We start from the raw sequence: 13,168 nt of genomic DNA, 5'->3' as shown, positions 1-13,168 counted from the left end.
CTGAATTTTGGCAGGTCTCCAACAGTGGTCCAGACATAGCCTGTAGGAATAAATGTTTAAAGGAAGAGTAACTTTTGATTTTCTTTGTTTTGCTTCTTGAAAAGACTGTGCACTATCAGGAGCTCTCTTCATAGAAAGCTATGGTGGGGGTTCAAACAAAACACTCCATTGCCAACCCTGTTATCTGTAGTATTAATGAGTTTTGTGTAGTCCTGATGGCAGTTGAATACCTTGGAGACGATGGAGCTTAGAAGAACACGTGCGTGCTGGATACATCCAAAGTTAAGGAGGTAGCCATTCATGTTCAAAGTCATCTGTTGTTTAGCAGGTATTTGCAAATGCAGTTTCGCTAATGCCAGATGTGAAGGAAAACCTCTGTGATGCATTTGTGTGTGTGCATCAGTGCTTGGCACCACAGGTGAAAAGAATCAGCAATGCTCTGTTTAGACTGCATTAAAAAGTAGGAAAACAAGTTGAGAAAAATAAGAGGAGGGGAAGTAATCACACAGAGGAGGGACATGGAGAGGCTATTTTGAAGAACTGGGGATGGGTTTGTTACCTGTCCCCCCAAATTAGCTGTGGATCAAGCTCTGGTAAAAGATTCAGCGGTATGTTTAACCGCTGTGGTGTGTCCCAGTGACATTAGATGAGGGAATCTAGCTGCTAGAAAGGTGTCTAGTTTTTAAATATAGATTGAGGATGTATTTGTAGGATTTTGCCAACTTGACATTGGAAGCCTGGCCTTTCCTTTGGCAGTCACTGCTCTACAGACTGGGGACACAGCTCAATACAACCTCAGAGTAGTGAACCCAAGAATTCCTTATTGTTGCTAAATTGGGCATAGGTAACTTCTAATAAAACCAAAAATTAAATTAAACAATCTCTCAGTTAACAAACTGTGCTTGCTGCATGTTCTGAGCTATATATATTTTTTAGAGAGTGTCTGTGTGGAGAAAACAACAGCTTGCCTGGTTTGCTAGGGCAGAGAGTGCATGGCCATTGGTGACATTGTTTAATATAAAGTTCTTCTATTTGTGAAATAAAGAAGAAGGAGGACTCTGGTGAACAGTATTTTATATGTGTAGCATTGTGGTTGTTGTCTTGGGTAGAGGGTTGAGAGTTTGAGTAGGTTCGTACAGATGTGAAGAGAATTTTCGGGTTGTGGTAGGAAAAAAACCAGAATAACTTACTTTAGGGCCACTGTGAACTTGATCTGTGACCATCTCTGAGTTTCCATGTGACAGGTAAGCAGGAACTGCTGTGGGTAGGGTGGAAAACACAAGGAGTTTATTTCCTTAGAGAAATATTTAGGGAGAAGCATCAGTCTTCTGTGCTAGCTAAAAGTGGTGAAATGCATTAAGTGTAAATGAGAATATAGGAAGTGTGACAGAAGAGATGGACTGATATTCACAATATCAATAAAATTTGTATAATAACTGTCCTGTTATGCTGAAACTGCATACCTGTTACTACTGCACGGGGGACAGAGTTAGGGGTGGGTGACATCTCCCTAAACTAATCTGAAATAGGAGTGAGACAATTTGATTTGACCTTTGGGTTCAATAGCATTGTGGGCATTTGGAGTTTATTAATAAAGTGGAAAAGTTGTTATAAAGATACAGGAGCCACGTTAAGCTTTTTATATTTTCTGCTGAGAGTTCTGTTTTTTGCTGCCTACTTGTTGCCCCTGCATATTCTTTTTAAGTAACTTCACTGCTGCTCATTTCATACTGTGCTCTAATTTTTGTTGCCTAAACTGAGAACAGAGTAGATAAATATAAGCCAGCTTCAAACCTTTCTTTTCTTCTCTTGTTGCTGGGAGCAACTGAGGCTTTTCCCTGCTTATTCATATGTTTTGAGAGATGTCTTGTAAGTTATGAGAAGTAGTCAGATCCCTCAAGTTATTTTGTCACTTCTGATTCCAGTGAGGACTGAATGCATCAACATGTGCGTGTTGAAGTCCGCAGTGGTTCATGCCATGCATACTTGCTGAATTTTGGTCGTCTTTTGGTTTGTCTCCTTTAGGACTGTAATAAAATATGTAAATCATATGCCAAGCCACATCTTCCTGCCTCCTTCCCTGCCACTGAAAAATAGAAAGGGGGAGGGCAAGCCTCTGAGGAATGATTTGTTTAAACCCATGAAATATATAGTCAGGATTATTTACCAAAGCTAAGATACAAAATCCTTTTCTCTGCAGGGGATTTTAATTTAAGCCGTTTTTAGATGGCAAATGCATGATTTTCAGAAGCACGTTGTATTAGCAGTGTACTATATAATTAGAAAATCTGAACTGTTTGAAAAATCTGCATTTTTTTGTTTAACAAAGCAAGGAGAGGAAGGAGAGTGCTCTAGTTATCTAGGCTCAGCTGCAGACTTGTCGGTGACCTTGAGAAGGACACTTGGGGTCATCCTCAAAAGATAATGAGAGCACCTGACTTGAAAAGGTAGAGCAGTGACACCTACCAATGTCTGAATGCCTTTCTGAATGCATATTTCGTTTGCCTTAGTCTAAATATTTTGAGATATTTCAGGCATAACCGTTGAAAGTTGTGATATGTTCTGGTACTGTGGGTTTGGGGTCTGTTTCAGTAAACCATAGATTTTGATCACAATGCAAATAAGAACTAAACAGTGCCAGGAAAAACAAAGCATGAACACTTGATGCATTTTTCTGAATCTGTAATGAGAAAAAAATAACTTGGTATATGCTTTATCTGTGGAGGCATTGCTCTTCCTGCAAGGACAAAAAGCTTTTTGAGAGTGGGGGTGTGCACTGAACAGATGTAATGTAGTCTTAATTCTGAACCAGCAGTTAGCTAACGATGAAGATTTAAATAATAATCCCAAAAAGTGTGAGAGATGAGTCATTTCTGGATAATTCACAGGCTCTGCCAAGTAATTAGTATTTCCCAGGGTTAGTGTTAGCTCTTAAGTTATTTTAATGCTTTTTTTTTCTTTTTAAATAGTAGTTGTTACATTTTTAGGAGGTCAGTAAGGGAAGTATTCTGGTTTAACAAATCTGAAATGGATGGGGAACTAAAATGTGACAGATACTTAGAACGTTTAAATAGTTAGGAGGTGCTGAATGTTGGTGCTGTATGCTTAAAAAGAGGGATTTGGACCAGTGGAAGAGAGGACAGTGGATAACCATGGGTGCTCTACAAATGTCTTTGATGGAAAGAGCATGACTATCTTGCCTGCATGTTGTCTGAAGGGAAGTATGCTAGGTTTTGGGAGATTTAAGTTCTGCTTTTTAAGCTTGTTATTTTTATGGGTTCACTGTTGCATTATGGAAATAGATATTTTACACTACTTTATATTCAGTTATATTTTAGGGTTCATAAAAACACTGCATCTAAGCAATTTATATAATTTGTGGGTAACTTGCAATTTGTATAATTTTGTATTTGTAACAGTTTGAGTCCGGAGGTGCTCACAACATAATCCAACGCAGTTTGGAGTTGGTGGTGAAGGACTGGAGCCATTTTCTGAGATGTTTTTGTATTCTTTCTCCACCTCCTATGGCTTACCTCTGGCTCAGTGCTTTTGAGAGCTAAGTACTGGAAACCTTGAATTTATTTTAGTTGTCGTTTTCGGGATTGTTTTAGAGAGGGACATGAATCTATTGATTACAGTAACTTCTGTAATACGCAAAAAGGATAGGTGTGAAGGATAATGCTTTGGGTTTTTGTTGGTTTTTTTTTGTTTGTTTTGTTTTTTTTTGTTTTTTGTTTTTTTTACAATTTTTGCTTTAATAACAGATAGCTAACAGGTTATATGGTCTTGTCTGGATTCAGTAGTGGTTCCCCAAAGCCCCGCTGTGCTCATACCTGACTGAATTAGACCTGTGTATAAAACCTTTGAATAGAAAAGGTGGCACCTGCAGTTCAGGTGATACAGAGTACACTTCCCGGTAGGGAGAGTATTTGTCCCGGTCCTCCTTAGAGGATATCTAGTGAGCACAGATCGAGTATGTTGGCTGCCTGTGTCTTCTCAAAGTTTAGTGTGAGTTATTTTAGCTTGGATATCCCTGCAGATGTAGTTAACAAACCTGGTCTATGGGTGAGCTAGTCTATAATGAAACTCCTTTTGCTGTAGTTAAAATTGATTCTGTGGCCCACAGGGCGTTGAAAAGTGCTGTAAGATGATACAGTGAGTTAGTAGAAGACTGGATTTTTTTAAAATAGTGTATTGATTTGACATGCTTTCCTGAGAATGACTTTACATTAACAATATGCTTGGTCCCACTTACACGTAAAGCAGGCATCTAAGGATTAAGTCAAACCTATTTCAGATTGATACATATGTACTTTGGGAATTTAGGACGTTTGATCGTGATGGTGTAAAAATTGAAGCTCTGAGTAGGACTTACTAAAGTAATAAAAGTCCCTTTCATTGCTTGTTCCTTTTATCTTCACTCTAACTGGTTTTGTTACCTATCTGTACAGCTACCAAAACAAGGCACTTTGTCCCTCTTCTCTCTTTAAACTTCAACTGTTTTTGCTTTCTTTGGCAATCCCATTTTAGATCATGCTGCAGGAATGGGGAATAATACCATGTTTTTGTGTATTCAGAATGCATTAAAGCCAAAGAAGTACACTCATGGAATAGGCTGTACTTGGAAGAAAAACAGACTTTAATGTGAAGTTTGCGACTGATAACAAGTAGATTTGCAGAAGCTGAGGTGAAGAATGAGACGTGTGCTAATGCTGTGTGTTGTCTGGGTGCCTATCGTGCCCTGGCAAGGGTGGGAGAGCTGTGCAAACTTCCTCCAAGCAGAGCTGTCTGCGAGTCAGGCAGTTCCTGAAGTTTGTTTTCCTGTGTTCTGGCAATCGGTGCCGTCGATCGTGTTGGTAATAGTCTCTTTCCTTCACTAGAGAGAAGCATAAACCAGTTTGACCAGGTTTTAGATACTACTTTAAATCTTCAGGCACTCCAAGGGCTTGGGGATTTTTGGTCCACCCACCCATCCTCCCAAAGGGACTTTGGAAATGGATGAAAGGCAGAGTAGGATTTGAGGAGCGTTTTCCCCAAAAGGTGTGCTGTGAGATATGACTGCAGATGGGAGTGGCATAAAAAGAAGAAAAATGAGATGCATTTAGGTCCCGGTAGGGTAGGACTCTGAAATGTTAATTTAATTTTTAAAATGACACAAGGAAAAATTACCGTTTTAACTCTAGCCCTTTCACACATCTCCATTGCAAAGCCAGCCATGTAGTAACCTGCATTTGTATGTGCTTATTAATGCTATTTGAAGTATGTTAATGCCTTAATAAAAGCTACTCTTGAATTTCATCTGGGCAATAATTTGAATTTGAGTGCTAGGTTAGCACACATAATTGTATACAATTTTCTAAACAATAAGGCATTTAGAATTTAACGCCAACAGAATTTGTGGGTGTCAATGACCATGATTTAGTCTGAGACAAATTTGACTCTTAAAGAACATGTGTGATATTAAGCCTTAAACTATTCTCCTTCCTCCACAGAAGCTTAGCAGAAACTATATAATTATTTTGCTTTGACCCACTGTTTATGAAAGTTTTGTCTTTTTAACAGATACGTATCTAAAACTGGAAGATGTGACCCGTAAGTTTAATAAGCCTTGCATAATGGATGTAAAAATAGGTCAGAAAAGTTATGATCCGTATGCTTCAGCTGAGAAGATACAGCAGCAGGTCAGCAAGTACCCGCTGATGGAAGAGATTGGCTTTTTGGTACTGGGCATGAGGGTAAGAACTTGTTTTGTTTTCAAATTCAGCTTATGCTCTGGCCTGTTGTCCCACACCAGATACAGCAGCTAGTTTTTCTAGCAAATGGCAATCCTCTTGACTTTACATAAATGAAGCATTACCTGAGTATGTTGGTAGTACTGGTATCAACTGTTGTGTGAAATATGTTCCAAAAGCCTGCTCTTGTTCACAAGAAGTGTTCAACTTGGCCGTGTACCTTCTGGGAATCTATGGGCAACCTGGGTTTTTTATATGCATGCAGGAAAGGGGTTGGGCAGACCATAGTTATTAAAACCGAATGTAGTTGCCATTAGTTCTTCTCGCATAGCAGATATTTCAAATTATCAAAGTGGTTTTTTGACTTTTAGGTTTATATCAGAGATTTGCATACTGAACCGGTCTTTGTAATAATTTAATAACGAGCTGTATCCTCTCCAAATTTTTCATCTTGATTTTTTAAAAAAAATAAATACAATTTTTGTTTTTTCTATTTCGAGAAGAGTAAGTTATCTCTCAGAGGTGATGCATGTAGCTATAAATAGCTGCTTACATTCTGCATTCAAAAAAGCTTTCCACCAGAAGAAAACCTCTTTGCTTATACTCTTGAGGAACAACTGTCAGTTGAAGGTTAGTTTGAGATGGATAAAGCCCTGCAGATGTCTGTACTAACTCTATTACATTTCCTGATCTTGGCTGAGGAGAAAGATGAAGATTCGGTGCTTGTGTATTGGCTACTCTAAAATGTCAACATAAAGAAAGGCTGCACAGAACATTTCTGGATCAGTAACATAAATGTGTTCATGTCACTAAGGAATTCCTGATGCAATGCATTTAAAGTACTTTTTTCTCCTATGATTGGCGCAGGAATAATTTTCTTTTTGATGGTAGATTTTTGTTTTCGTTCTCACATGCACGGAGTCAGGGCTTCTCAAGCTCTGCATCAACAAGCATAAATGGCTGAAGACTTTGATAAACTTCCCCTTTGCTGTTAGACAGCAACAGCACACAGATTGCCCCATTGTTTGAAATAATTCGAATATCTCTGTAATGTTTTGTACTTAATTGCCCAGGCTCGCAGCCTTAACTCTGTCCTGAGATAAGCTTCTACAGCTATAAATTATAGTGGTCATGAGTGGTAATTATGTAAGCCTGTGAGAGAGAACGTGGGAGTTGAGTCAAAAACCAGTCAAACAGTTTAGATCGAGAAGGAAGGCTGGAGATTATAGCTTTGGATTTGGCTTATGTCGTTACATAACCTTTCTTTAGTAGAACAATGTTCTTCAGTAGAACAATGTACTTCACATCCTTTGTTTCATGACAGTGCAAAAGGAATGAATGCTTGCTTCCACAGCATTTTTGCTTGTGACTGTTGTTTCTGACATTGTCATTTATCGGTATCTTTATCCTGTTGCAGAAATTCTTTCGATTCCCTAATTCAGACTGTAGGTATAATGATGGTTCCCCCAAGCATTGCAGTTTCCCATCCGGTGTTTAACTAGATGAGATTTGTTTTCTGCCTTTGGTACCAAATTGCATGTTGGAGGTTATTTTCCAAAAAGAATTCAAAAGGTTCCTTCTCCCCTCATGCAACACTTTAGCAAAGACTAAATTCACAAGGCATTTTCTCTGCTCAGCTTGGCGCCTCTTGATTAGGGGCTGCTCTCTGCCTGTTAGCTTGCTTTATTTTTGCACAATTCTGGCCATAATATAAAACACTCTCCTGTATGGGCGTTTGCTGCCTGTAACAGCTGACGTGCTGGATAAAGGTTGTTAGTGTTTGCTGGACAAAACATGGTATAACACAATTCAGGAAGTAGAGGGTTTGGGTTTTAATTTTTCTGTTCAATGTTATTTTTAACGTGGTGGTGGGTTTGCTTATTAAGTATCTATTTTAGAAGAGCAAGAAAGAGAGGGCCAGGAAAAATAGAAAATGGAGTTATCTGTTTTTTTTAAAGCACACTTCATAGAAGCTGTCATGAAGAGATATGAGCAAGAATGTGTTATAGGTGGGGGGGTTTACCCCAAAGTTTATTTATAGTGGGTTTTTACACCAAAAGCCACTGATACAGCTTTTTTTTAATGCACTGGTAAATAAGCAGTCATCTGTTTTATATATAAAATATGTATGGTTTGTCGTTAAAAGAAGCGAGTCTCCTATCTGGCAGAGCTTTGATTTATGTACCTAGTTCTGGCATTTGACATGTGCTAAACTATATTAATGCACTGAATAGACAATAAATGCATGGAAACACATTTAGAAAATAGTCTTTTCAATAACATTGGTTAAAAACCCAATTTCATGTTTAGTGGAGAGGTTCCTTTCTTTAACCGATGAGGACATTGATTTGTTATGAAAATAGTGAGAGTTGAAATATAAGTTGGAAAACTAAGGTACGGTTCCAGTAGCAAAAGTACAAGTTGCAATGTGGTTTCAGTAGTAGACATATAAATATATAAGAAACATCTTTGCAGTATTAAAAATAGAATATTTCGTATGCTGTTGAATGCAAGTAGAACGTGTGGGTGGTGATCTCATTTCGGATTCGTAATCCATTCAGAATCCACAATTCCTGATTTCTGCAGGTTTTCTTTTTCTTCCAGAACATCCTGATTGCAGTATCACATAGTCCGTAATATTTCCGAAATGTGTTTTTAAAGCACAAACTGGTGATTACATAACTTTACCAGTATAATCCATCACTTACTTTTATTGTTTGTGCCTATGCATGCAGTAATGCAGATACCTCATCAAAGCTGTTTTTACAAGTGGATTTCCTAATCTACAGCATATGTTCCTGGAAGATATTTTAAAACTGACTGTAGCTGAGTCTGTTCTGTGAGTTGTTTTTGAACCCTTACTAGTATCATGGTAATTTTCAAAAGCTCTGATGTGTTAACAACAAGATTTAAGGAAGGGAGGAATAATAAAGCTATTAAATCCTGCATCTAGTGTTCATATTCTTCCACAGTAAAAAATGACCAGAACTGGGTTTTTTTTACATTTATAAGTCTAATTCAAGCTTTGATGTTTAAGAAAACAGGAAGACAAAACAAAAGAAAACCTAAAAAACTAAAAAAACCCCAAAGCCACAGCAAACCAAAGAAACCAACCAAAAGCCCTGGAAGAAACCCCACCCTCCAAACAAGCAATTCCTGCCCCCTCCCAAGTCTGGAAATAGATGTCTGCAGTGGTTGAAATGAGCAGTAAACCAAGGCTCTGCTTGGTTCCTCAGTGCTGGCTTTGTTGCCTCTGTGTCACCTCTGCTTTTCTCTCTTTCCACTGTCACTCCCTGGTTCTTGCAGTTGAGCTCGGCTCATCTGTTTCTCAGTCTGACAGAGCCAAATCCATGCTGTGGAACTGAGTGCAGCAACTCCTCGGGGTCTGGTATCAGCTAGGGGATTGAAGGGTGTGTCTCAGAAGTAGAGTTCAGGAGGTTCCTCTCTCATCCTCTTGGGCGAGTTCTAGCAGAGCGGTACCCTGGCATTTTTTACCATCTCGTCTTCCTTACATGAAAGACTCATCATGTATATGACAGCTGGTCCACCGGTGTCCTTGTGGCTGATAAGATTCCCTGTATGTTAGGAATAAGCTGATGATGGATGAGATTTTCCCTCCCCTTTTATATAAAAAGGAGGCATGAAAGAAATTTATTCTAATGAGGTGCTGCAGGGAAGTTCTGGGAGTCCAAAATTATGTATTAAGCCATTTTTAAAATGGTTCATGGTTTAACTGCTGTGTCGTTGTGTCTTTTATTTAGGAGATTATTAGCCTGCTTTTTCACTGAATTAATTTCAACATAATTTCATTATACAATTTATTTATGTCAGGAACTTACTAAAACTTTATTGATTGTTAGATCTTTTGGTGGTATACTTAATCATATAAAGCACTCTGTCAAACAACAGAAGAACCAAGAAGCAAACCAGATAGAATAATATGGAAGTATAGTCTTAGAAACAGGAGAGCAGGGATGCATCCTCCCTGTGCTGAGTTTTCAAGCCAGCAGCAAGCAGGGATGTGTGTACTGTCATCACTTGTGGTCTAGCAACAGCATAAGTTGGTTTTGTTTAAAAAAAAAGGGGGGGGGGGGGAGGATGTGCGTTTAGATAAATGGGCATGCTCTCAGCAGCAGTAATAGTGTTATGGCATTACTATAAAGCAGTAGTATCAAATAAGAGAATGTATTTTAAAAAAGTCTCCATTATTTTTTCTTCAAATCCTTGTTATATTTTCTTTTCCAAAAGAATGTAAAAGACTTGTTAAAATGTAGCCTTCCACTGTGGCAGGATCAGTCCCCGAGAGATCACAGGAGTGCAGAGAAACCTGGGTTCTTCAGGCATGAAGAAAACCTGTATATTTATATTGGGACAGTCGTGAGGTCCAGGCAGAAGGTGTCCCGATGTGGGTGTGGGCCTGGTGCTGGAGCTGCCCCCAGTGCAGGTGGGGGACTGGTGCTGATGTTGGGTGTCCTCGGGTTAGCTGGGGTGCTGCCTGTTTACACCCGCTGTCAGCTTGGCTCCGGTTTTGGCAGCAGGCTGGGTACTGACCTTCAGGTGCCAGTTGTGAGTGCAGAGGTGCCTTGCTATAAACAGAAAACTCTGTGTTATATTTAAACACTTGCTTGCTCTTACCTGTATGAGTGTAGAACAGGGGTGACGGTTAAGTATATTCATGGAAAAAGTACGAGGGGCGGACAGCTCAGCCCTTTGAAGTCTGGATACGTCGGTGTCAGCGTGCGTTGTCTCTTACCTCCGTGTCCTTGCTCGGAATAGCGGGTCCCAGGCTGCCCTCGTGGGACATGTGGGGGAGCAGGGATGGCACCGGGAGCTCCGCGGGAAGCGGCTTCCCAGGCCCTGGCCGGTGTGTGGGAGCGTTGGTGGCGCGGGAGCCCGTATGGTGCCTGCAGTCGAGTTAGCCTTCGCTCTGCAGGTACTCCTCTGTAGTATTGTACGAGCCTGCTCAAAATACACTTCTTCCCCCAGTTTCAGTGCTGTGGATTAGTTAATATTTTTTTGCAGATGTGAAAGAGCTCTGCAAGTGACTTAATAGAGATTTTTATTTGTGCTAGCAGCATCTCCACCAAACAGGCTAGTTTTAATTAATATGTGTTTAGATTATACTTTCTGGGACTTAGGGAGTTGCCACAGATAAGTATTTGAACAGTGTGTGTATTTTTCTGCCTCACCATGGAAGTCAGTACTGAATTACCGTAAATAACATTACATAACATTTGGTATTTGTTTTCTTCAATCCTGTCTTCAGCTTAATGTCCTAAAGCTGCAGGTTTCCGAGCTGTGTATCTCGCTGCTGAGGTCTTGCAAGGGTTGTGCTTTTTTAAAGACCACAGTGGACCAACTTTTTATTTTAGCTCAAGGTTTCCTTCAGTTCAAGGTGGTCAGATGAACCAACCATAATGGAAAAAAGGGTACAAAAATATGTGTGTGTATGCAGGCAGCAATAACTTAACACCTCGTGGGGAAACGAAAGCCAAGTGTAGGTTGTGAATGTCCAAAGAGAATTTCCCTCCACAGTTAATCATCTGGTTTTTTTGATGTGCTGCCTATACAGAGTCCCTACTACTACTAGTTAAAAAAATGAACCTGTTAGCATGCTGGATTCCAGTTCTGTTTATGTAGAAACCTCACCGAACGGGAGCTGCTTGTAGGCACAAGGAGGAGCCTCCACACTGTCAGCCAAAATAGCTCGGATCTTGTGTGGTAAGAATGTATAAAAATCACTGATGAAGCAGGAGTTTTCTTGAAGGCAATGTTTTGCAGATCATATAAGGAGTTTTCTTTGTCTTGCACTATACAGTGAAACTCCTTGTGAATACAGAGCAGACACGTAACAAGCTGTGGCAGGTGGACAAGAAATGAGATTTTCCTCTCTAATAATTTCTTGGCCGTTGTTAAGGTTACAGATTTGACTTATTTGACTTGTCATCGTTTTGACAGAAATGGGCTAGTACAGACAGCTGCAACAACAGGGATACAGAAAAAGCTTGGTTCAAAGGCAAATATCCTTCTGGGAAGGGTTAGTAGCAGATTAGCAGCAGTGATGTGACAGCATGAACAAAAGCATGGTAAAGCAAGAGGCCCGTGGACTGGGAAGTTGATTTTAATCTTTTGCTACTACAGCACAGCCATCCCTGTGTTTTGGGCGGGTGGCTGAGGGTGAGGCAGGAACTCTTTGGAGCTTGGCTTTCTGTTCCTCTGCTTTCAATATGGGGCTTAATGTATTTGGATTTGGTTGAGGTTTTCCAGGAACATTTCAAATAGTCACCTCCTTGCAGTTGAGGAAAGGCTTGAAGCAGCATTAAGAGACAGCTCTCTCTGGCTAACATGGAGAATCCTTTTGTGATTACCTATGTATGTTGCCCTTTAATGCTATTGTCTGCAGCCAAGACCGTTGATAACCAAGGGTGTTCTGAGTCTTTGCACGTTCACAAGATAGTTAAATATATACATTAACCTGTTGGTATGTGCGTGGGACTTGGTAGTTTGTCACTGACCATTTTGTACGGCTAAAAATGCACTGTTATTGCAAAACATGCACATCTGCCTGGGTATTTTTAAACTATGTAGAAAGCCATTTGAGGGGGAATGGTTTTGTGCAAATTATGAGAAGAGGTAGGGTGACTTCACAGGAAACCCAGCTCAGAAGCACAGGGGGCTTATGTGCTGCTCCAGTATTTCTTTTGAAAACAAAATGAGCTTGCAGATCTTAATCAGAATTTTTGAGCAAGTGCCCATGTCACAAAAACTGTTAGCTCCTACAGGGAAGAGATAAGATTCTGGTAAACAGGATTATTTGTTCAGGAGTGTGCTGCAGTGCTGGTGTATGGAGGAAACTACCCCTAGACTGACTAAATGAGAACACTTGATATTATTAAAATGAAGACACAGCTAGTGAAAACTTGGATGTGGTCATCAGACTCTTGATCCTCTTCCTAAGCAATATATTTTTTTAATTCTTGCTTTATTTATCTTTGGCTTGTGGCTCTTTAAATTCAGAAAGATTTTGAAACTTTTTGTATGCTTCTGAAAGTAGCTTTGGTACCTGAAGGATTTACATAAGTCATCTTCGGGTTCATATGTTGTGTGCTGTACCTCTTTTATGTGCTTTGGAAAAAAAGAAGTGGTGAAAATGGTTGTTTTTGTGAAACCAAAATCACACTTGTCAGATGCTGTTTTAGAATAACTTGCCTCTGCTCTGCTCTTCTGCAACTTGAAGCTATCAGGGCCTCAGTTTCTGTAAGTATTGTAACAGTGGAAGTAGGAATTATAGCAATGGGAAGTGTCTCTGCTGCCAAGTGAGTTTAAACATTCAGGCTTACAGCCGTTATTTCTTTAGAATAACTGGAATTATTTACTACCCCTTCAGTTCATGGTTGATGGCTTAAATCAGTTTCCACACACTATGATCTAAGCTT

General features: G+C 39.7%; 1 protein-coding gene across 1 annotated transcript in view; it reads left to right on the top strand.

Moving 5' to 3' along the window:
* Nucleotides 1-13,168, top strand: part of IPMK (inositol polyphosphate multikinase) — a 44,201-nt gene that overhangs the window by 22,964 nt on the left and 8,069 nt on the right. Inside the window, exon 4 of the mRNA XM_074874164.1 lies at nt 5,563-5,735. Within this exon, the coding sequence (XP_074730265.1) occupies nt 5,563-5,735 (173 nt within the window). The remainder of the gene's footprint in view (nt 1-5,562; nt 5,736-13,168) is intronic.

The sequence above is a fragment of the Strix uralensis genome, chromosome 7 (assembly GCF_047716275.1).
Source record: "Strix uralensis isolate ZFMK-TIS-50842 chromosome 7, bStrUra1, whole genome shotgun sequence".
Lineage (NCBI taxonomy): Eukaryota > Metazoa > Chordata > Aves > Strigiformes > Strigidae > Strix > Strix uralensis.
The sequence above is the reverse complement of the archived record's forward strand: the minus strand, read 5'-3'. Positions and strand labels throughout refer to the sequence as shown.